The sequence below is a fragment of the Idiotropiscis lumnitzeri genome, chromosome 3, assembly GCF_059441095.1.
Source record: "Idiotropiscis lumnitzeri isolate Australia: NSW breed Sydney's pygmy pipehorse chromosome 3, RoL_Ilum_1.0, whole genome shotgun sequence".
In the NCBI taxonomy this organism is placed as follows: domain Eukaryota; kingdom Metazoa; phylum Chordata; class Actinopteri; order Syngnathiformes; family Syngnathidae; genus Idiotropiscis; species Idiotropiscis lumnitzeri.
The window spans coordinates 23,419,075-23,444,619 of NC_142393.1; the positions used below are offsets into that span (position 1 = coordinate 23,419,075).

Genomic DNA, 25,545 nt, shown 5'->3' on the forward strand with positions numbered 1-25,545 from the left:
AGTCAAAAAAGCCTCGAGTTGAAGCTCGAATTCCTCCGCAGAGCGTGAAGATGAGTGTTCTTCAAGGTTCACCTCACAGTTGAATAGTGCCTGGCGCTCTTTGTGTGTCTCGTCTCTTCTGCTGCTGAGGAGACTTGGGGTGGACAGATGTAGGTGGGGAGGTAGGAAGAATTATACCAACTGCTTCCTGAATGTTTTGACTCACATACTAAAATTGAACTACCCAAAAAAGGTTAATGCTTCAAGGTGGTTGATAACACGAGTCAACAGTAAATTTTAATCAGAGATGTCTTCATCTGTTCCTCAAAGATATCTTGGATTTTGTCTTCACTTCACATTAAAAAAGAGATTGCATAAATTCAAGCAAACATTGGTTATATTTGACCAATCTAGCTGGTAGTATTGAGTCCAACCAATTCTGTGGTTAAAACAACCAATCTGGAATTGTATAAATTGGTCATTGTAATCGAGATATTGGTTAATTTGCCCACCCCACCCAAAAAAGAAAATCCCCCCCCCCTTCGCTTTTTGGTCAGAAAGTTGTGCTTTTGGTGATCCAAACCCATGTTCACGTTCATGACAATATTAGGAACTTGGCTTTGAGAACAGCTGGCAGTGAGTGAGTGAACACATCTCTTTGAAGGGAGGGATGAAACAAAAGCATTATCTGTGGCTGGCTGATCGTGTGTTAGCACTCCTCCTCTCTTCAGAGCAGAGGTGTCAAAACTTCTCGAATCAGGGTCGAATAGGAAAAATGGAAGGACGCAAAGGCCAAGTTATAATTCTTCGACTTTACATAATTTATTAAACACATAAAAATTAAGGAAGCAATTATATTTGATACCTTCTAATTAATTTGATAAACTGCTACATAACAGCTTCCTGTTAAAGGTGAAAGGCAAATTCAGCTCCGTATTCCACCTGACTAGAGCCACCAAAGCATTGCACAGCAGCTGAATCCCATCTCCACATTCAGAACCAAAACAGTGGTAACCGTAAAAAAGCGGACCAATTTTAAGAGTTACTTGGGGATCATTAATGTGATATTGAACATTCATAAATCCCACCTTGGCAAGGAGCAGAAAGTGGAAGAAAAAACTTCTAAAATTGAATTATCTTTAATTATCACCGTACTTTGAAAACTAATTCTTATTTTAGTCATGACTAGTTTATTTTTATCTTTGGATATTTAAAAAAAAAAAGCTAAATAAATTTATTAGAAGTGGCAATTTTTTGACACCCTCCCTTCTCACTCTGCTCACCTCCACATTTCTTTCCTTTTTTTACTAGCCTAGCGGCTGTGTGAACAGTCCTTTTTAATAAATCCGCGGGCCACAGGAAAAAGGGATGGCAGGCCGCAGATAGCCCACAGGCCGTAGTTTGGACACCACCACTTTAGAGAATGTTTCTCAGTGTAAACGCAGATGGTCTCCCTCACTCATATTCCAAAAATTCTGACATGTTTGGGAGACGCTGACAATGTGTCCGCATCACAAAATGGGCATTCATACAAAAACGATAAAATGTTTCACTTCTGTTGTGCGTTTATTTTCTTTACGAGCAATAGTCTTGAATCAAAATGCTTGAGGGAAATAAATGACATGTAGCTCAAATAGAGGTCGTTAATCAAATCCAAATGAACTGAAACGGATTCAGCTCTTTTCTAGAACTCCATCCCAAATGTGTAGGAAGTCATTTTATTTAGGGGATATGAGTCTAAAAGCGAGTCTTACAAAGAGGAGGAGGTTGCTCGTAACTTGGCAAATGCTAAACAACAAGCAAATGGCCCATTAAACTGAGAGGCAACATGAATGTTCACCATGCGATGCAAGCTTGAGTCATAAGGCATTTAGCAGCATCTCGCTTTGATGAAGTGTACAAATATATTGCACTTTGAGGACATAAATAATCTCACAGGTTAACAACAGTAACAAGCGCCACTAAAGAGAGCCATGCAGGTGGTGGTGGGATCGTCGTAAATCGATCGTGGCCACGCTCTACCTCGGAAGTGGCGGAGGGTTGAATGTCCAGCGAATGAGAGCTTAGTTTTTGGAAATTCCCTGCCGAACCAATAAACAAATGTCTGTTCTAGTGGCGTTGTATCCAAGTCGAGCTGCCTGCTTTTTCTTCATGACGCTGTCCCGCTTGTGGTTTACGTAGTTCTCGAAGCAACGATCACTTTTCTCGTAGAACACAGACTCCTGCGTCGCACCGCTGCGTCACCATGGATGTAACCACCTCCCAGGAATCGATCACTGGATCGTAACATTCAATACTGCTGAGAAGAGAGTTGCCATCATATCTGCAAAGACGGAGAGGAACGCAGTTTGAACAAATACAATAAATGACGGGTGATACTAAAGTCACAAATGGAACTGACTTGAATGAGGTTTATTATGGCCAGAAACTGCATTGTGATATCATAAAAACAGATTAAACATTCAAACTATTTTTCTTCGTTTTAAAAAGATTCTAAATGTTCACTCAATAAAGACAAGTTCAATGTGGAACTCATTAAGAATGCTCAGATTAGTGATACTCAAATTGGGGTCACACATAGTGGTTGCATTTAATGTTCAAGAAACATTGCTTAGTTATTGTTGTAGTTTCACCGTAAACTAACTACACGTGGTATCAAAGAGCTTGAGGACTCATTTTGGAAGATTTTTCTTCTGATTGTTATAAAGTGAGTGATTGTATCTAAAATGTTTTCCATGCAAGTCAAAAAAAAAAAAAAAGATGTCATTTGTAAATTAAGGTAACATTGTAGGTGAATTTGTGTATAGAGAGCTGAGAATATACAATGGATTAAGGGAATCATAATCCATGTTCTACAATAGAAAAGGTTGCTGTGGAAAGCCAGGACACTCCTTACCCGGCGATGGCATACAGTCGTCCTCTGAGGACAGTTGCTCCTACGTAGCATCGAGGTGTGGTCATGCTGGCCACAGTGGTCCAAAAGTCAGTTCTGATGTTATAGACCTCAACAGAATCCAGGTGGGAAACCCCATCAAAGCCTCCAACCACATAGATGTGATCGTTGAGTAAAGCCACACCAGCCCCTGAGAAGCAGGATGTTAACAGTCTTCACTTAAAACCAGCTTGGCAAAATATTTCCTGGAAAACTGACCTGAGCGCTTGGTGGCCATCGGCGTGACGCTTGTCCAGTGGCCCGTGTGGGGGTCGTACCGCTCCACTGAATTCAGTATATTAAGTCCATCATAGCCTCCTTAAGGGAATAGGAAGCAAAAAATTGAGTGAAAGCCCATCGAAAAGTGCGACTGAGTGAAAAGCGTGTTGTCCATACCGAGACAGTATATCAATCCACTGGCCACCACCAGACCAGCGCCCTCTCGAGCTGTCTGCATATCTCCCAGCATGCTCCATTGGTCGATGTTTGGGTCATATCGCTCCATGCTGGTGTGGCGCCGGCTGCCGTCAAAGCCGCCGGCAACATAGATCATGTCTGAGCCAACAAAAGGACAAAAATTGTTCTGAGACGAGATCGGGGGGAAAAAAATTACATTCAATTTACGGCAGTGATTCTCAAAGTCTGGTACAGTAAGGTAATAGCAAGAAGAAGAGGCGCAGAAGGTTTCTTGTGATTAATTCATTAATTAATTAACTAACAAGATGATGTACCAGCCTTTGTGATGTGTTATTTTAATAGAGAAGACTTCACCTCCAAGCGTTGTGGCTCCAGCCAGGCCACGGCGCACATTCATGGTGGCGACGGTGTACCAAACGCCATCCTCATCCGCCGTGTAGTCCAGACACTCCACAGAGCTGAGCCTGGACCGGCCGTCAAAACCTCCAATCACATAGACTCGATCGTGGAGAGACACTGTGGCAACGTAACGCCGTTTCCTCGCAATGTTCTGTGAAACCCATTTGCTGATTAGGCAAACGTTCAACACATGAGTCTGGTGCTATTAGACGAAGTTGTCTGGTTAATGCAGTTCTACTCCAGTGCAACCACAATAATAAACAAACTGTTAAATTAAAGCAGTAGTCCATCTTTTTAAATACAGCACTTGAATAAGATGTGATTAGACAGCGCAAGTTGCCATATTGTCATGATTGTTCTACACGCATATTGTTTATGACTGATCTTGTATTGGGCATCTTTTAATGAATAGTGTTGTTTTCACAAGATTTTTGGACAGTCTAAAGCAGGGGTGGGCAAACCTTTTGATTGGTGGGCCACAATGGGTTCTAAAATTTGACAGAGGGGCTGAATCAGGAGCAGATGGATGGAGTCTTTTGGTAACCTCACCTCATCGGAGAAAAAAAATGTTGAATTTTTTTTATTTAATTTTAAATGAAAATGAACAAAAGCATTACAACAAAATATCTGTGTATGAAACACCAGAGTATTTAGAAAATAAAACATTAACAAGGTTTATTCATTTAATTTTTTTCTCCAAGTTTGGCGGGCCAGATTAAAGCGTTTAACAAGGCCGCATGTGGCCCCCGGGCCATAGTTTGCCCATGCCTGGTCTAAAGCAAGGAAAGGGCTAACTTACGTGATCAAGCGCCACATTTACTTTTTAAAACAGACAGATGGGTGAGGTGAAAGAATAGTGAAAACGAAATTTATTTGAATAATAAAATAATTCTCTTTTTTAAAAATATATTTAATGCATAACTCATTTAATGAACACTTTTAAATAAAACATGAATACATTAATTTAGGGGTGTTCCAATCAGGGTTTTAAGCTGCCGATTCTGTTTATCCATGAGTGAGATCGTCCGATACAAATTTAAATATCGATCACATGGGTTTGCTGCACATTTTTCAATTCTAGAGCTGCTTACTCATGACTTTTTCCCATAATCGATTCACCAGTCAATATTTTTTTCTATTAATTAATTTATTAATAAAAACATGTCATCAAAATTTTGCTCAATACTTACATTATTATACGAAAATGGAAATATTTGAAATTGACAGTGCTGAAAATGCACAAACAAATGTGCAGTGTTAAGGAATAGTGGCATGGGACGCTACACTACAGACAGGCTGGTCTCTAGTTGGCGGGAGGCTGCAAATTACGATGAGATGGAAGAGATCGATATTTGGTATTAACAATGAAGGCATTGATCGACATATGCCAATCGCGTACCTTTCCACGGAAATCGGCCGATCAAAGCACCACTGTATAAATTCATTTTACGAATATTTGACACATTGACACAACATGACAGTGCCCACAGCAGAACCCAGAAAAAGAGATTGCGCAAGAAATAATCGATAAAAAAATTAAGTAGAATGCCATCTTCAAAAAAATACTTCATTTCAAAAAATGTTTGCTCCGGTTCAATACTCACTGGGAGGAAGGTCCATTCCTGAGTTTTCGGGTCGTATTTCTCTACAATGTCAATTGGTGATTGCTGGCTACCAAAGCCGCCAATCACCAAGAGGACTTCTTTGGCACCTAAAAAACAAAAATTGGAAAGACTTAAAAGTGTGGATGCTAAAGAAGATTGCTCAAGTTGAGCTAAAAACAAGACACTTGCCTAATCTAGCTTGTGTGCGTGGGCCTTGCATCTCGCTCCTCAACTCTGGTCTCAGGTGAAATTTCTTGGCTTCATCAACAAGGTCTCGACAAGGCAGACTGGAGCGTATCAGGGGCTAGAACGGGCCAGAACGTATATGACTATGACGGCCACGCTGACAAAGGCATCAGCAGGTAAGTCCACACAGAAGAACCTGTGGCGTGTCTCACCTCTGCATCGATGACATCTGTGATGTAGCGGGGGGTGAGCAACGGCATTCGCACAAACTCCAGCATGTCTGGCAAATAAGGTTCTCGCTCTTTTCGGTTGTGTTTGACCCAGTTTAGCACGGCTTCGAATACAGGCTCCTCCGAGTCCACCTGCAAACAAAGCACATTTGAAAAAAACAAGTTTAACTTCCACCTTGCCAGTATTCAAGTACCCCCCAAATAAAGTTGTGTTCTATTATGCTATTCCTGACATGTTTTTTTCGGTCCTAGGAGAAGCTCCAATATTTTGTGCTAGCACCGGCTGCTATCTGGAACTGTTCATAATTCCGGCTGAAGAAAAAGCAGCCCCGAACCATGATGCTGCCTTCTCCATGCTTGCCTTGCTTATTTATCATACCTTCTGGAATTATGGCCAAACTGTTCAATCATGGCTTCATTGAACCATGAAATTCTGAGGGAAAATGTGTTGTGGAGGTTTATTTTTCTGTCGACTGATGTTGTTTTTTTTTTTTTTGTTGTTTTTTTTTTTAAATCAATAATATTGCACAGGTCACGTTAATGGTGGAAAACTTTTTTGAAATTTTTTATCTTCTCATTTTTTTTTATCTGACAAATCCTGGCTTTTGTTTTACAGCAACTGTAAATGTTAGTAAGTTACTTTTGGACCCCGTAAAAAAGAAATCCTTCTCTAGGTTGTTCTTTCATTGTTTTGCCTGACAATTACATACAAAGCGACGTTTTGCATCTTTAAAATATTTCCTTGGCTAAAGCATTAGAGAGATGCTCACTGTATGTTTCCCCAAGAACAATATAGAGATTCACATGCCGAAATTGGAGACTTTTAATGTTTTCAGACAACTATGGCTATGAAACATGCATCCTTCATGATGTGCGGCAACACCGTTAACCTCTCATTCTGTTTTCTTACTTGGATTTCATCACATTTTATAAGCTTTTCCACTTCTGTCTGGCTCAGCAACATGAACTCTTCATGCTGAACCACCTCAGAGAAATGCTTCTGGGAAAAGAGCTCGGCAGCTTGCATCAGGTCAAGGCAATTGTGTGTTTCGGCAAAGTCACGTATACCCAGGCAATTGGATGGATCAAGCTGGCTCTCCAAAAAATCACAACATGCTCTTTTCACCCCTAAGGAAAACAAAGATGGAATTGGAAACGCACCAATCTGTGACTAGTCATTTGGAAATGTACACACAAACATTTAGATGAGATCAACTCCACTAGAAACACATACCTTTAAGTTGCAGCAAGCATGCTGCAGGGAGCAATTCTTGGACGTTTTCCACTGTCACTAGCACTGTTTCTGTGTAGACAAAATCCAACAAGATCTCCATAGTTGATGCAGTTAGCCCCTGGATGTCCACGAAGGATTTTCCCTTTTCTGCAAGCTAACACACATTTTGGGATAAGAAGAATAACATAATCGAATTTTGATTGCTTACATTTTGTGTTTATATTGCATCTGTAGGCCATATTTCACTCTTTTAAACATTCTAAGCTCCAGGGAGTGGGCAGTAGAGCCTCAGTATTATATGTCGCCATTTAGTTCGCTTGCTGAGCACAAATATTTTATTTTAAGCTAAAAAAACAAGGGCACAATTTTTTTGAAGCTTAGACAATCTTTTTGTTTCTCTCTTTTTTTTTTTTAAGATCCACCTTGATTTAAAATCTTAAATGGCTTACTCCTATAAGTCACCTATTTAACAAAAGCAAATAAATAAATAAATAAATACATAAATAAATACATACATACATACATAAACAAAGAAATTATGAATCATTTTGGAGTTACCTCACTGGTAAACATGGCACAGAAATAGTCACTGCAGGCTGCTAAGACAATCCTGTGAGCTGGAAAATCAGTATTTTCCACCCTTAGTGTGATATCGCAGAGTGTGCCACTCTTGCGGAGAGAGTTCATGGCATTAAGGATGGATTTGGCATGGGAATTGGTCATGATGTCTTTAGGGGCCATGCTGTCTTGAGGGCCACTCAGAGCTCTCAAACCACTCAAGGAATCTAAATGACAGAGAACACAAAATACAGAGGGCTTTAGGAAAATGACATACACACGCACAAACAATTTATACATTATACTTGTACTACAGCAGTGATTTCCAACCAGGGTGGCGTGAGAGATTACTGGGAAATTTCACAACTTCACTTAATAGGTCAGATTTTGTTTTGTTTATGACATATAATATATCATTGTTCAACTATCTATGCCAGCGAAGTATAGTCACAAGTAGAACAATAAAACGATCATAGATAGCAGAGGGTACAGAATTAACCCGTGTATCCACTTTTTGATTACATTTGCATAAGGTGGTGTCCTGTGAGATTTTATCAAATGTAAACTTGTCCCACTGTTTAATGAAGGTTGGGAAACACCATCCAACATATTTACTTTGCACAATTAAGGATACGTCTGTGACAGAGGAATTTGTGGAATATTGACAATTTTTGGGAAAATGTGATTAATGACCTAACGGCGACCATCTGGTTATTTTTCATTAATGACTATGCTATTCTACAACGTGTTGCGGTTTAATTTGAATCCCATAGTTTAAAAATGTTTTGTCCGGTCACTGCCCGTCAGATTGGCTCAGATCTTAAAATTTCTGCAAGGGTGCGTAAACTTCAAGCACAATTGTACGTGTGTGAGTGGTGCACTTGACTAGCATTCAACAACGTGTGTAATTTCGAGACTTTTCTTGTGTTCAATTATATTTTGCAAAAGAAAAACAGTATCGATTGTTGTTTTTATGTTTTAAAGATACTGTATGCATTGCCCTACATACTCCGGGGACTTGTTGTTGATTACCCATACCAATTTTGATTAACTGTGTATTTACCTGAGAAAAAAAACATTCTAGCATGCATCATGCAACTTACCGTTAAAAGATTTGAATACTTTTTCCACCACTGGGAGGCAATAACTATAGCTACACATCAGCTAGCAGCAGACGACAGCTGAAGGCTAACGCCGACGCTACACAACAGCTAAAGAAATACAGCCATAGAAAGTCAGCAGATGCCCAGAAGAAGACAAAAAATGAAGCGACACACACAGGAGAGCTGGTCAGAAATGTGCATAGTACCTGTCGCTGTGCAAAAGCTGTTTCAAAGCGTCAAGCCAAGTTGCGTTACCAGCTAGCTTTAGCATCAAAGTCCCTTGTTCCAGGTGTTGCTGTAAGACAGCCTGGACAAAATATCTCAATTACAGTCAGTCCATGATGGAACATCGTAATATGCACATCCTCACGCATCAAAAATGTGGAACTATCAAAAGAGCCCCAATTCTTGAGAAGAGACAGGCTGCAGAGCTTCGCAGTTGCAGTGAGACTCCACTGGCTGGACGTAAACACACCACGACGTAAGTGCAAGCGTGCGTGCGTGACGCGTGTGCGTGACGTGCGTGCGTGCGGGCTCACCGGGGGGCAAGCACGAGCGACAAGATGCCTTCCGTGCGCGCTCTCGGTCGTGTATCTCCACAGCTGCAGTTGAAATGGTGAAGTGACTGACTCTTCACTCCTTTAAAAGTTTTCCATCTCGGCAATTACGAGCCCGTCTTATTCAAAGGGGCGAGGCGACTTTTTATGTTTGTATTTATGTCTCTTCGTTGTTTGCCGCCTCGGACAGCAGCTAGCTAATAGCAAACACCGCGTAGGAGGCGCTTGCCTGCGGCTCGCTTCCGCTAAAAGCAGCAGGCCGAATTCTAATCCAAGTTGCTCTACTGACAACGAATCCACAGCGGCGGCGATCTTTATTGGCAATTTTGGACACTTTTGGAAGCCAAACAACCATCTCTATTAAAGCGAGGTGACGCTGCTCACGGCGGGGTGGGGGGGAGAACGAGTGCCAGCTGGACTGTCAGCAATGGAAGCCGAGTTTCGGGAAATCGATGAGAACAGGATTTGGAGCGCCATTTACCAGGTAGGTAAAAGGAGGCTTGTCTTCAAATGTCACTTTTAAGACGAGTTGTGATGGATGTGGAGTAAGTGGGCCTTTTAGGTGGAATCCCCCTGCTATGTATAGTGTACTACAGGACGTTCGCGTGTCACTGTACAGTTAGAGTTTACATGATTTTGTACCTCGTGTATTCTATATTGCACTATATCTGTTGATTAAACAGCCTGTAGAAGTTATCGAGGCTTCTCTTGCAACAACTCCCGGTTTGAGTCACCCCCTGCTGTTTCATATCACTTCTATTTTTCAGACTGAGTTCAAGTACTGCTTACTCAACTTAACTTTATTTATAGAGCACTTTAAAACAACCCCTTGTTGCAAACAAATGGCCTTAGGAACAATATAAGTTTTAGAATAACAGAGACACAAAAACTCTAAACGCTATAAAACACTTAAACAATGCCAAGTTTCATGCTGAGTCAAAAGCCGTAGAAAATGCTTTAGAGCATTCTTTTTCAATTGAAATTGTCCATATTCGCTGTCAGCCTCTCAAGATCCAATATTCTCTGACTCCTGGACTCCTCCATGAAATCAAACTGATTATCTTACTATTAACTTATAGAAAACATTAGTTATATTGGATACTTGCAGCCCTAATAGATATTACAAGTAGAATTATACAAATACCATATTAAGTGTTAACGACAGAAAAATGATGAGGAAAAATGACGTACAAAACTGCTTCCTGAGAATATGACAACACAAAATGAAACTTTATCACATGGTCATATACTTTTCTTTACTCGAAAAATAAAAGTGCTGCTTGTCAGCCGATGGGCATCTCCGTCTCCACTTGAGCAGAGTTCATGGTCCATTTTGCCTAGAAGTGTTTTTATCCAAGCCCTGAAAGTATTCATGTGTAGTATCATAGCGTTTTTATAACAACTGAGTACTGTACTTGTGGACACTATTGGCACCCATCCATACTTTTAACGTATGCTGTATGCTCAGGTGATACTGTAAATTGTTTTGTTACGGTGCTACATGTATGGGACACAATTTTAGTCAGTAACAAAGATGAAAAGCATCTTAGCATTGATTGCCAAACTTTACTGAGCCCAGCCATGTTTTTAGAGCCACACCACCAAACAAAAATGTCACCACTTGTGGATACACAAGTTGATGATGTAGTGGAAGGGCATTTAATTGTTCTGCCTGTCACGATACATTGCTGGCATAGATAGCGGTACAAAGACATTATTTTTAGGAAATAATATTTGGACCACTAAGTGAAATTGCATAATTTCCTGCAATTCAACTGATAAACTCTCATGGCAGCCTATGTGCTGTGGCTCACTGGTTTGGAAGTACTGGCTTTGAGACACCATCGTAATCAGCAAGAACTTTTCCAATTGTCTTCCAGGAGATTCGTCAGCAGTCATGCGAACTGCCCTGCAAGGTGGCCAAACTACCTGAAAACAAGAGTCGGAACCGCTACCGGGATGTTAGCCCATGTAAGTCATCTTCCCCAGTAGTGCTCAGGCCAACAGAATGTTTGACAATGTGTTTCCCAATTTATTTATTTTTTTTTTTACTGAGCTGAGGCACACTTCTCGAGTGAAATTTCAGGATGAATCCTAAATACAATATAACCTTTACAGATTATCTTAATTAATCAGATTAGCTAAACTTTTAAAATCACATATCCTCGCTTATCAAGTGCTGAACAGCAAAATACTCAGCAGGTCTTTGATTCATGTGCGGACCCAGAATTCTCCTGACAGTAAAAATGAACTCAGTTGAATTTAAATTCGTTTTGCACTTTAAAAATACAAATTATTTTTATTGAATTTATTTAGGTTAATTTACAGGGTCTTCTAATTTATCTTTTTTTTTTTTAGATTCAGTTGCAGAATATGCTTTTGAACTTTAAATCAAACCTATGTTGTAGATAAAGCGCAAGAAAAGTGCACTCCATTCACCATGATTTGAGTTCATCAGTCTTTTCTCTTCTCCCCAGTTGACCACAGTCGAATATGTCTGCAGCAGAGTGCCAACAACTACATTAACGCCAGCCTAATAACAGTAGAAGAGGCGCAGAGGAACTACATCCTTACTCAGGTAAAGTTCTTTCTGGAATGACACACAGTTGGTTGGGGCTTGCTTAAGAAGTCCATCTTCCATCTAAGCTTACATTTTTTTAAAAATAAACTTGAAATTTGAATCATAGTATTAATTATACAGTCATCCCTCACCACTTTGCGTTTCACTTTTCACGGCTTTAGTGTTTCGCAAGTTTTTACAACATTTTCATAAAAATAAACAAATTAATTAATAAAAAAAATACAGCTATATTGCGAATAAGACATGTTGCTTCAAAGATGAATGAATTCGGAGGCTTTGAACATACCCAGGGGCACTCACTCGTGAGATCGACCAATGACAGTACGAATGGATTTATCTCATAAGATGATTGGCTGCGCACTATCCCAGCGTCTACTCTTTTTGTATCAGCCAGTCCACATTAATAAACGAATGGCACTTTCAAACAAGGTTTTGTTTGCAAACTCATTAACCTTATTCAATTGTGCCGTTCTGTTAGTTCAAGTTGAGCCGGATGAGCCGATCGTAAACAGCTGTGAGCTGAGTGCGTTCAGCCCCCCGACAAGCACGGGTCGCTCATCAAGACAAGGATGACGAAACATCGGCAAATAAAATGTTAAAGTGTTTGTTCAAGTTTCTTTATGATCATTTTGTCAAGTTTGAATGTGTTTTCATGATGAAACATATCGCTGTGATTTAACTCATATTTTTATGTTTTTTAAGCCAGTGGGTGGCTTAAAAAGTGTGGGTAAAGATGTGCTCACAATGTCAATCTGTTTTAGGGACCCCTGCCCAACACATGTGGTCACTTCTGGGAGATGGTGTGGGAGCAGCGGAGTTGCGGTGTGGTGATGCTGAACAGAGTGATAGAGAAAGGATCTGTAAGCAGCGGGTTCTTTTGCGCATTTTCATTCTTTAATGATTTCTGCCCAGAAGTTATCTGACCTATACTTTGTTGTAGGTCAAATGTGCACAATATTGGCCACACAGAGAAGAGAGAGATGCCGTCTTTGAGGATACCAACTTCAAGCTCACATTTGTTTCTGAAGACATCAAGTCCTACTACACAGTCCGTCATCTAGAGCTGGAAAATCTATCTGTAAGTCCGGCATGATGAAAATGGGACATTTGTCCTCTTTATCTGATGCAAACTCTGGATTTCTGTGACTATTTCCCCCTCTGCAGACACTAGAGACACGGGAAGTTTTACATTTTCACTACACCACCTGGCCCGACTTTGGGGTGCCCGAGTCTCCTGCTTCCTTCCTCAATTTTTTGTTCAATGTGCGGGAGTCAGGTTGCATGAATTCGGACAAGGGTCCTGTGGTGGTGCACTGCAGCGCTGGCATCGGACGCTCTGGAACCTTTTGTCTGGTGGACACCTGCCTATTACTGGTTTGTAATGAGCACATGCAAATGCAGATTTTCTTTTCTTTGAATATTTTCATTGAACAATGCAACACATTTGGCAATTTCAAAGCAGTCAGTGGTGCTTTGAAATACGAGTGACCTGACTTTGGAGTTTTTTTGAGATACCAGATGTTGGTTGGTCAATTCTAAATTTATTTGATTTTTTTTTTTTTTTTTTTTTTTTTTTGCTTTGACTTCAGCACAAACTTGAGATACAAGCGCTGTATAGTGGAATCAGTGGGTGCGGTTATTTTATTGTAACATAAATAAATAAATTGGATTTTAAACTCAAAACTCTGCTGCAAAATGGTGAAAATGCAAAATTAATAACACTTATTACAAAGCGAAATACCGGAACCGGGAACCCGCGATGAAAATCTGAATCAGAATGCCCTTTATGGTCGAGCAACACATGTAGACACGCTATAACAGTATAAATGCTTTATTCTGGATGAAAACTGACCGATATTCCAGTTTATTGGAGTCACTTAATGTAATGGTGACTGACTGGTCATTGTGCTCACCGGAGGCCAAGGTTTGCACACCAGAAGTAGCAGCACAATTAATTGGATTGAAGCATTAGATCATGATTCACAAACCAATCAATTCTTTACGTTCTATGAAAAAAATCAGTTTGTATCTCAAGGCACCATTCAAATTATTTCTCTTAGCAGTCATTTTTCAGTTTCCAGCTGTAGCCGCATAATAAACACCAGAATTGATTTATTTTTCCTCTCCTCAGATGTCTATCCGCAAAGACCCGTCCTCCGTGCGTATCCGTGATGTTCTCCTGGAGATGAGACGCCATCGTATGGGCTTGATTCAGACGGCAGATCAACTTCGCTTCTCCTACCTTGCTGTCATTGAAGGTGCTAAATACCTCAAGGCAGATTTGTCATTGCAGGCAAGTGCTTTCCCACCATTTTGGAGCAATGTTGATCTCTTGATTTGATAAATATTGTAAATCATCACCTGTATTTTGTGTCTCTGCTAGGAATCATGGAGAGAGTTCTCGAATGAGGAAGATGACCCCCCTGAATTCACCCCTCCACCTCCCCTCCTTTCTCCAAGAGACCCTCAGAATGGCAAAGTTGAGCCATTATTCTCTCCCAAGAATGATGAGATTGTCCGACCGATTGAAATCCACACTCTGGGGTAATCATTCTAAGTGATTAATAATATGAATGCTCGTTTGTTCCAGCACCAGATGGAAACATTAAACCTAACATTTCTATCAAGCCAAACTAAATATTTTGTGTATCGGTTGCTTGGAAATGAAGAAAACCACTTGCTTTCAAACACAATAGATTCTGTAAACAGGAAGTGGGCAGGATCACAAGTTGTAAACGTGACTCAGAGGGAAAGTTTTAGGAGTTTTTAAGGGTGTTTTTTAAGGAACTTAACAAAATCCCTGTGGCCATGCTCACAGCTCTAGGAAGACACTTTTTCAGGCATGGGCAACTTAAACAATGCAGAGGGCCACAATTTTTTCGTCAGTGCATCTTTACGGTCGATTGCTGCTTTCTTCCGGTGGCTGCCGGCTCGTTATTAGCGGCTAAACTGCTAATGTTTACATAGGCAGGCTGTGATACTCTGCTTACATTTTTATGTTTTCCACTCCATCACTTGCTACTTGCTCAAATGATTTAACAGGACTGCCTCACAGGCAATGGGAAGAACTTCTCTTGTCAAAATAGCTTCATCCTTGTGTAAGATTACACCGAGTCATGGCTGTCCAACAGCTGCACGTTTAACTGCACGTTTTGTCATTCATTGTTACTCTTACTGTCTGTTTCCTACTTCTTCTTTCATTTGTTGGAGGATTCTGTTTACAACAACTAGCAAACCAAAGTTAGAAGACAAAGCTGGATGTTGATTGGCTGCTGTCAAGCGTATTTCACCGCTTTTGATGCAGTAAATATCCTCACAGCTGGTAGCTGTTCACCTTATATGATTCTCAATCATATCACCCTGCCTTACTTCTATTGGCTTTTGGAAGGTAATCAATGCGATAGGCTTTGTGGGGGAGTAATGCACAGCAGCAAAATCCAACTATTTTTAGCCATCTCACCGGGCAGCCATTTTGTCATCACAGTTGAAAATGACATCACAGTTGCTCAGAGGTCAGGTTACAACCAATCACGGCTCACCTGCCATGATTGGTATTATAGCTGTTGGTTTAATGTTAGGTCATAAACAACCACCACCAAACGTTGTTAACTTGCATGTTAGTTTTTTTTTTACCCCCGCTATCATGTGCAGTCATTCCTGCGCTTCGACTAAAATCAAGTATAATTGTTTTTTTTCTGAACTCCATTGTAGCGAAAATGTGTCCATATATCTCGTCTTCTCTTTCTCCCAGGCCGCATGCAAAGCATGAGCATTAATGCTTCACTTTTATGCAGTGGCAGCTCGCCACCTACTGACCGAGCGTTATTTTGCTTTAAGTCCCGCCAGAACTCGGTTGAGAGAGAGCAGTAATCGACACCAAGAAATCATACGTTAATTTTTGTCTCCTTTGTCGTTAACTAATCAACAAAATTTTCATTTCCTCTTAATTATTCCATGAAAATGCATATTGATTTGGTCTCTTATTTTTTATTAACAAAAGTTTAGTAAAAATACGCGTTGATGGAGATATTTTTGTCCAGTTTCTTTTAACAAAATGAACATGAGCCCACAAGGATGCAAGCATACATAAAATAAATGATGAGAGCAATGAATGAATCCATGAATGAAAGGATTTACTGTTGCTCATACCATTTTTTTAGACATGTTCACAATGATGTTTGAAAGTCAAGTCCTCGACAATATGAGTTATTTAATCTTCTGCTACACTCATGCAGGTCCTCTCAAGACTCAGAGGTGCGAAGAAGAACCACGGTTGCCCCTTTGCCTCCTCACGATGGTGCTGGTCAGCTTGATGGTCACGAGGAAGTCCAAAATCCAATCTCCAAATCTGAAACCAAAGCCCAGCTGCCGCACGACACAGAGCAGCGTCAAGTGGCCGAGGCTGTTCAGCAGTTAGTGGAAACCTCCGGAGAGCCTGAGAATTGGTCTCCCCTCCTTGCCAACGTGTGCCTGTGCACAGCGCTGGCGCTCAGTGCTTACGTCTGCTATCGAGCCTTTTACCACTGATGTCTGCCCTCCTCTTCCTTCTCCTCCTCTTCCTCTACTGACTAGCCTGGCCAAATGTTGTTTTTAGTCTTGGAAGCTCAGGGCCTTTTCATGGTATCACGTCCCCCGATTCACGTATCAACCTAAACACACAAACCGGCGCCGTTCCTACAAAGCGCTTTAGAATTTGCAAGACAAGCGTGAAAGGCTATATTTATGGGATCGTGTGCATACAGTATTTCTTCTGGCCGTTGGGAACAAAAATAAGAAGCAATATTTCAGCTGCAAAATTCACAGTGTGATTGCATATTTGGAGTGGACTGGGCCAAATTGGTAATTAGGTGGGTAAAATATCTCAGTTGTTGATTTGGTCAGTGCCTTAACATAGGTGGCGTACGTAGCTGTTATAGGTTTAGGTGTCATCAGTATTGCAATTATACAAGTCTTGTTGAATTGCATAGAGATTTGCTTTTGTAAACATCTTTGTCGTGTATGAAGGAGTCTTAATATTAGATTGGGGGGGGAACTAAAGTCTAAACTTTATTCTCTTTTCCTTTTACTGTGGCCCTAAGGTTTTATTACATTGTACTCGTGCTCTAAGCAGCTAAGTTCACAGCAGCGCGAAGGTAGAAATGTGCTTGATAAAGCAGCCAATTAACCACATGGTCCAAACAGCTAGGTCCCATCATATGTCCGTTATTTTTTTCTACTTTTTTCATATTCTCCTTATTCAAGTCAACTGGCGATCAGAATCGAGTGACACGTTGCTTGAAAATAAGCCAGAAAGGACTGAGTTCCAATTTTAAGATGGAGTGAGTGAAAGTGGGAGGGAAGCGCCACTGTGCCCACTAGATAAGAGCTCAATTCTGGGGTGACTTATCTGTCCTCTCCCTGTCAGTGGCCCGTGACAGGCTGCGTCAGACACATGGCATGGCCTCATGCAGCATGTGTGTGTGTGTGTGTGTGTGTGTGTGTCCTTATTGGAGCCTTCTACTGATACTTAAGTGACACCTTAAGAAACAATAAGACATTTAAAGACCCTGGAAAGTGAATTTAGAGTTTTTTTTTTATTTACATAATATTTGTAAATAATTGCTGAAAATCTGCAGACAACTATGTATTACACAACCGTGGTGTGTGGCTGTGTTAAATTAGTTTTCTTCATTACGATGCCTAAATGAAGCCTTTTAGCTTGGGCATGAGCCGCCCCTCCCCCACTATATAAGATGTTTGCCCAAGTGGTTTTCCGGCGCAGATGCAATGTGTTGTCAGTTAGCTAGTAATACCTGCAACTTGGGAATCCATCTGCCCTTTGAATAGTCCGCTCTCGAGCACCTCGTCAGCCGTGCACGACACATTGAGAAAGGCTTTTTTTTTTTATTAAAACAATGTGACAACAGGTTTCTGACTGCAATGGCGGCTTTTGAGGATTGTGTGGGAAAGCCCTGCAATGACCAGGTGGGACATGTTCCAGCCAGCGAAGTGGACATATTTTTGCAGCTCAAACATGCACTCATATGTCGGTATAACAATGACGCTAGATCGCGTAGCGTCCATTTTGCAGGTCACTGAAGTGGTATTAGTTTAGTGGGGCATAGTTTCAGTGCATTGCGTAGACACCGTTGGAGTGGAAATTATTTTTTTATTTTTTTTTAATGATTTTGAGGCTGCGTTTTGTATACTTTTTTTTTTAATCATTGACATTTGGCAGGTGTTGTTAACACCACTTTGTGTTGTGTCATATTTACGAGACATTTATTTTCACTTTACCGGGACTTTAAAGGAAAACTAACCAGGCTGCCTCGTGGTTCCCTATTCTCTCTGCATATTCTCCTAAGAATGTAAATATTTCCATTGGAGGGCGAAATTTAATTCGATGGAATAACCTGCTCTGCAAGTGTCTGTACCCTGTAGGGTGCACCCCACCACTCGCTCAAAGTAACCTGGGATAGACTCCAGTTTACCAGTGACCCTAATAATGACATTGGTTATTAAAAAAAATGGATGAATGAGGGTTGTAACTCGTGGCTGGAGTCAAGTCACCGTCACAATGGGTCAAGAGAAGAAGTAAACCGAGCCAAACTATTTGCCAGCAATACAAACTCATCCTGTTATGCCCCCTTTTCCTTTTGAACAGGGAGCCAGGAACTAAGAACCAAGCCTACACCAGCACAGGGCGAAAAACAATACACTGTAGTAGTAGTATTTGGACAGCATCACCCTGAGCTGGAAATGTTTTTAATGATTATGTTGACTTTAAGCATGCTGCATTGGTGAATCAAACGGTGACATTAGTTATGCTGCGAGTATTCAACAACAACAAAATAATGTCGGACAGCTTAACACCTTTTAGTTTGGAATGCATAATTGTCATACATATACACATATATATATATATATATATATATATATTAGTGCTGTCAAGTGATTTGCGAATATTTTTTAATTTTTTTTAACTAATTAAGCACGCAATTTTCCATTCCCATTTTTCAACTGCTATTTTCAATGAAGCTTGTAATAGACATTTACTTGAGTGAAATCTTGTAATTCGTGTTTGGATCGTTGAATATGATTCTTGTCCTGTAGAATACAACTGTTGAACAAACAGACATTTTTTCTTTTTAGAGTTAAACTATGTAAAAGCCCGTCTTTGTCTGTCTTTGCGCCAATGACTCTCCTCAAGTTTGGCTGCAAAGTGAGCAGAAGTCAGCAGCCACAAGAAGTAAATAATATTGAGTTGACTTAATTATTATTTTTTTAAATGCTTTGTAAAATTTGAATTAATCTCCCAAATTAATGCTTTGACCTTGACAGCCCTAATATGTGTGTGTATGCGTGTGTGTAACTTTAAATCAGGTTTTTAGCGTGCTGACTGTTTTGGTTCGGCTTAATCAAGGGATTCAACCTCAGCACCTCAAGTTCTCCTGTTTTCTACCCTGAGCTTAAAATGTGTATTTTTTTATTTACATTTGTTTGACTTTTCAAATAAATATATATACTGCAGAATCTGTTTCCCTTTCTGAAATTATTACGTGTATTTAGTAATTATATAAAAGAAAACTCTGAAATGCCTATGTGGAAAACACAAAATTTGAAAAGGGGCAGGGTAGAATTGATATTTTCTGCCATTACAGTTCACATTTTTTCCGTTAAGCATCGGTTTAAAAAGAGTGTAGCATTATCTTTCTAATGACTTTTTACTTGAGTTGCAAACACAATTAATTAACAATTGCAATTAATTATTGAATACCTTTGATTTAATGAGCCTGCAATTGGCTGGCAACCCGTCCAGGGTGTACCTCGCCTTCTGGCCTCTGTCAAGTGGGATGGGCTCCAGCACACCTGCCACCCTTGTGAGGATAAGCGACTCAGATCATAATGAGCTTATAAAATATATTATTTGACGTTATGGCTGTCCTTTTTTAAAGCTTACACTTTTCTCTTCTATATTCCTTGGGTGTACGTCTTATTTGAAATACTGTACTTCTTTCAAACTATAGTTTCTTACACGTTTCCCCCCCACTTTTCTCCTTGGATATACGTACACACAAAAAGTGACGTGCAATAAATGTAAATTGGCGGGAAATATCCAATTTCATGAAAGATATGTAATATTGATAATATATTTTTGATACTCTATCCATGCGAGTGAGGAATAGTCACAATTCAACGCTCTTACACAACCACCACGCATTATTTGAAACACAGAATAATTTATGTGCTTTGTCTCAAAAAAGTTGTAAAACACTGAGTGAGGTATGGTATGGTACGTGTGTTCCTAACAATCACAAGGTGGCGCTGTTGAGCTTTGAACTCGTTGGCTTTTGATCGTTGCCCACTCTTTCCTGTTTTTTTATTTTTTACTGTGCCTGCTGGGTTTGATCTATCAAGTTGTGCTTCTTTGAAACAATGCAGGACACTCATGACGTTTCTTCGGTTGGCGTAACACACAAAGACACACCGTCATCGTAGTAAAAGGAGTAAATAAAAATACATGCACAACACTTTGAATACTGACAACGTTGGAACTCACCGTGCTTTGAAGTTATTTGTTTGCCTTCGGACAAAACAAAACGTTGTTCAAGTTGCATTGTAGTCGAGGCCCCCCTGCCCCGCCCTCTTCGACCTTTTACTCTTGTGGGGTGCAGGAGATTTGGCAATCTACATCTTCCTGTTTGGGAAATAAGAGGCACACACTGGTACGTGCTGTACAGGAATGTAAGTCAAACATAGTGAGTAATAGCACTCTCCGCCACCCTTCTGCTGACGTCAAGCCTGCAAGATTGTACAGGCTGAACTTATCTGCTGTAGGAAAACTACAATCAAGGTGTGACCGAGGACCGGAAGTCATCTGAAAGCCACAACGTGCTTGCCACTGTTTAACTTTACTCTACATTTTTGGGCTTTTCACATCATCCTAAAACAAGCAGTATGTATCTTAGGTGTGAGAAAATGACACCAGTATTGAATTTTGACATCCAAAAGTCAAAAGTGCACTCAAAGTCCTGAATGGGAACAATGCTGACTCTACACTGTCCCCATCGACCAAAGGCGATGTCTCCCCACTCCCCTTGCCCCTGCCCTGTTGACTCCTCCACACTCCGTATGTCCTGAACTGTTTAGTTATTAACCTGGAACTTCCCAATAGCTGGCCAGCTGTGATGAAGGGATCGGCCTCATTTATAAAGCCCTCAGTTCTTTTTCATAGGAAGCCGGGATCAGGAAATTCCTGTATGCAACGGGAGTCTTTCCAAGCATGACTGTGCAAAGTGTGAGTCATTATTCGCTCACAATACGATGGAAGCTCAATTCTACCAGGAAGTGTGAGTCCACTGTCATGTGTGGCATGTGTCTTCATGCCCCACACCACTTATTTCAACATTTTAAAAAGACAACAGGCAGTGTTGATGAGTAACTAGTAGGAAGTTCTTCTCTGCTTTTCTATTTCACTTCACCATATACAAGGTGTGTCTGAAAAGTGCCAGGACTGGTGTCACAAAAGATATGCAGTCGTCCCTTGCTATATAACACAGATGTCTTTTTCTTACTGTATTGCAGAGTTTTAAATCTGATTTATTTCCGGGATTATTTGCTATGTTGTGGGATTTTGTGGTGATTATTTTGTCTGTTACGGCAGACTCACGTAACAATAATTGTGAGCAAAAGAGAGAATTTCCATAGTTTAGGATAATTTTACATTTATTTCACATTTCACCCTTAATTTCAAAGTACAATTGTCTTAAGTTACATGACCGCACGTCTACGGTAAAATAAACATTGCTAGCTAATTTAATACTAGCCTACCACCGCTAGTTAACAGAACTGGTCATTCCGACAATCCTGACGAAAGTTCCGTCAGTGACAGACTGAGTTGGGTTGAATACAGGCAAAACTATATGGAAACATTTTGCGCTTTCTTTACTATAGGTGGTGGTACGCAGCAAAGAACCAAGAACCACGAAGAAGAAGAAGACAACAATGAGCATTTATAGCTAGGAGTAGGAGTGCAAGAAACTTGGATTGGAGTTTACCTTTGGCCACAATGTGGCACAAGTTTTTGGGTTAAGGTGAGCCAATTTAAACTTTAAATTAAAACATTTGGGCGTTTGAGGAGTTAAAAGAGCTGCAAGCAGTTGAATAGTTTGAATAGATGGATGTGAAATGTGTGTTAGTGTATGTGTTTGTATAACGCTTTGGGAAGACACCTTGTGATATATATATATCTATATCTATAATATCTATATCTATATCTATCTATCTATCTATCTCTCTCTCTCTCTCTCTCTCTCTCTCTCTCTCTCTCATATATATATATATAAAGAGAGAGAGAGAGAGAGAGAGATAGATAGATAGATGCTGTGTTTTTTAGTGGTGATAGACGGACTAGATAGATAAATCTACAGACGTAAGTGCAGTTAAAATAACATGACGGACTGACGATTACAGTTTGGTTCATCTTAAAATAACGACAGGCTGCTGACAACTGATGTATGACGGAATGGCAACATTTTGTAAAAAAAAAAAAAATTAATTCCTCTACTGTTGGTCAAGGATAGACACTTCTGCCGGTGCACTTTCAGCCGCTTTATTGAACCAAAGTAATAAAATAAAGTTAACACAAGCGCAATCTTAGACGACATGCCGGTGGCCTCAACTGACACCGTCACTCAACACACAGAGTGGCTAACATCGAGCCAGCTAACTCTGGATTTTCATTCGCTGACTACCAAAACTCTTAACAGGCCAAAACTGCCTTTGAAAGGCATGCAATTTCAATGTCACAGATACTACGGTGCAGTACATGAGGACGGTGATGTAGAGTAGTCAAAAATAAAACCCGCACATGCATATATTTTAGTCATATATGCGTGAAGCTTTAAAATATAAATGTATGCATATAATGATAAGCAACTAGTTAGCACATCTGCCTCTCAGGGCAGAGGTCCTGGGTTTGAATCTGGGCTCTGGCCTTCCTGTGAGGAGTTTGCATGTTCTTCCCATGTGGGTTTTCTCCAAGTGTTCCGTTTTGCTCCCACGTTCCAAAAACATGAATGGTGAGTGGTATGTGGCATGTCTGCCCTGTGATTGGCTGGCAACCAGTACAGGGTGTACCCTGCCTATTGCCCGAAGATAGCTCGGATAGGCTCCAGCTTGCCCGTGACCCTCGCGAGGAGAAGCAGCTCAGTTGAAGGGTGGATGGATGAATGTATTTTTGTTTGATACCTTCAACCTTTTGCTTGCAAGTCAAAGCAAAAAATAAGCGGGACGATGGGTCAGAATCAGAATCAGAATGCCCTTTGTGCTTTGAAAACCTCATAGGTAGAGTCACATGTATCGGAAGGCACCACTGCATGTCTTATGTGAAACCAGTCTTAGAACTTGTCTGACACACCAATTAAGTAGCTCTTTCTTGTCTCTAGAATGATCGCTCCTCTCAAAAGTCCCCCAGTAGCCTCTTGTGAAAAGGTAACAAAGACATTATGTATATTCTTTGTGTGCGTGTTGTGTGTGTGTTAAACTAAAGTTCAACTCCCAAATATTGTTCCTTGACTAATAAAGGCCAACTCTGACCACACCCGACTCAACACATTCTCTTTGAAACCCCAAAGATAAGACCAATATGCTTTTCAAAAGTTTTTTCACGAGAGAGAAAAAAAAGAAAACAACACAAACGTATGTGTGAAAAGCCATTAATCATCTCACAATCACCTTTTTCTAACTTTTATCTGGTGACCCGTTGGGGATTAGGCCGAGCTCGAACCTGTTATATTATCGTCGTCATCATTAACATGTTGATGCAACACTACTGTGAACATTCGAGTGGAGTTTTTGTTGTTTTTAAAATATGACTTGGGTTCTTTTTTACACTTCTATTTTCTATGGCTCTAACATGTTCAGCTTTTTAAGTCAAGTATTATCTGCATGTTGATGCATCATTATCCTTGAAATAAGTTGAATTTATTGTAGCTTCACCTATGTTTGACATGGATGTTTAAAGTAGCCATTAAATTCATGATCATTTTTATTAATGTGATTGCTTTATTGTAATGTTCCTGTTTGTTTACTGTACATCAAACATCTTATTTGATTTAAAAAAAATACATTTGTACATTTATCACTTAGGAGGATCTGCATATATGCATCCACAAACATAATTCATTTAAATCAGAGGTGGTGAAACATTTTGATTGGCAGGCCACAAAGGGTTCTAAAATTTGACTGAGGGGCCAGACCAGGAGCAGATGATGTTTGGTAACCTCACCTCATCGGAGAAAAAAAAATACATTTAATTTTAAATTAAAGTGATCTCAAGCATTACAACGGTATATATGTCTTTGAAAAACCACACTATTTAGAAAATAAAACATTAACAAGATTTATTCACTTAATTTTTTCAAGCTTGGTGGGCCGGATTAAAACATTTAATGGGCCACATATGGCCCCCGGGCCGTAGTTTGCTCACACCTGATTAAAATTACAAGCAGATTTCTGCCATTTGTGGGCTGGCCAGGCCCCGGGGGTCCACTGTATTGTTTCATTTCAACTCCTCACAGCACATCAGTACGGCGCTAATCCATCCATCCATTATCTTAACCGCTTGTCCTCACAAGGCTCACGGGGGGTATTGGAGCGTATCCCAGCTGTCATCAAGCAGTAGGCGGGGGACACCCGGAACTGCTTGCCAGCCAATCGCAGGGCATACAGCACTAATATTTATTGTTATTATTATAAAATATATGAGAGTAAGTACTGTCATGTCTGCCTTATATTTTTAAGATAACAGACTGAAAGGCAACTATGTGGTTGTTTTAAACACAAAGTGTAAAGCATAACATTTAACATATATTTAACAGTAAATTTAAACTGAAACAGCTTAAACCCCCCCCCCCCTTTTTGTTTTAAATTTTTCACAATTTTCGCAAGTGCTGTTTATTTGTAAGTGTGGTGAGTTCAATTGCCGCCACGCAGGATTTGTATCAATTCTGTCCTCACAAGTCACAGTCGTTCTGTTAAGTCAGCTGGAATGAACATTTTATTCTGTCTTTGGCCTTAAATGCATGATTGTTTTTCAGCTAGCTTGCTGGATAAACTTGTTTATTTTCCTTGCTCACCATTCACTTGCGTCTGTTAAGACGTGAGCAGTTCACGTCCACGTTGGTTTGCCTGCGCTGAGGAGTGACCACCAGGCGCAGATATCGGTGTAACAATCTGTGGCTATGTTGCCGCAGCTCACACTCATGCATGTAGGTCAACGCATCAATATGAAGAGTTTGAAGCTGGTGTTTCCCCCACAGTCCGCTTCGAGGCTCCCGCATCCTTCCTCTTGCAGATTGCAGCAAGGAGTGATGACGCTGGCGGGGACCGCATGTAAACAAAGCCCATGTCACCGATGTGTTCTTTCGTACGGCTTGTTGGTGATGTATTTTGGATCATAACAACAGATGTGCGACAGAATCTCTTAACATGTTGCAGATTCTTTGAGAGAGGAGCGTGTGCCCACATTGTCTGTGACTCACTGACATTCAGCAAATGAGGTGAAAGGTGAGACGCAGTCAACGTGAATATGGTCACATAACCAAGTGTGTTTGTGAGCGTGTGTATGTGTGTGTGGGAGGGGTTGTCGTCGTCATCATGGAGACGCCCTTCTCGTTTTGGAAGCTGTCCTAAATGGCACATCACTTATTCCACTAAGCTTCCGTCTATGTTTGGTGTACAAAGGTTATAAAGAGAAATAGATTGTCTTGTAAAGTTATTCATT

At 40.4% G+C, this 25,545-nt stretch overlaps 2 protein-coding genes and 1 long non-coding RNA gene across 3 annotated transcripts; 1 reads left to right on the plus strand and 2 right to left on the minus strand.

Moving 5' to 3' along the window:
- Positions 1–1,526: 1,526 nt before the first annotated feature.
- On the minus strand, positions 1,527–9,171 carry klhl12 (kelch-like family member 12). The gene is made up of 13 exons (XM_088289881.1): positions 8,849–9,171; positions 8,643–8,750; positions 7,540–7,766; positions 6,982–7,135; positions 6,658–6,875; positions 5,730–5,879; positions 5,521–5,635; positions 5,332–5,438; positions 3,683–3,878; positions 3,308–3,466; positions 3,131–3,229; positions 2,876–3,062; positions 1,527–2,302 (listed from the first exon to the last, which is right to left on the minus strand). The coding sequence occupies exons 2-13, from the start codon at positions 8,698–8,700 to the stop codon at positions 2,176–2,178; spliced, it is 1,797 nt and encodes a 598-aa protein (XP_088146007.1). The 5' UTR covers positions 8,701–8,750; positions 8,849–9,171; the 3' UTR covers positions 1,527–2,175.
- On the plus strand, positions 9,155–19,292 carry ptpn1 (protein tyrosine phosphatase non-receptor type 1). Its single transcript, XM_088289880.1, has 9 exons — positions 9,155–9,683; positions 11,080–11,170; positions 11,677–11,777; positions 12,542–12,640; positions 12,721–12,858; positions 12,945–13,154; positions 13,912–14,073; positions 14,164–14,324; positions 16,016–19,292. The coding sequence occupies exons 1-9, from the start codon at positions 9,627–9,629 to the stop codon at positions 16,305–16,307; spliced, it is 1,311 nt and encodes a 436-aa protein (XP_088146006.1). The 5' UTR covers positions 9,155–9,626; the 3' UTR covers positions 16,308–19,292.
- LOC148340494 (uncharacterized) lies at positions 15,631–20,534 on the minus strand. The gene is made up of 3 exons (XR_015842490.1): positions 20,320–20,534; positions 19,537–19,636; positions 15,631–16,145 (listed from the first exon to the last, which is right to left on the minus strand). It is a non-coding gene; the product is annotated as an uncharacterized LOC148340494 (long non-coding RNA).
- Between the last annotated feature and the right edge of the window lie 5,011 nt (positions 20,535–25,545).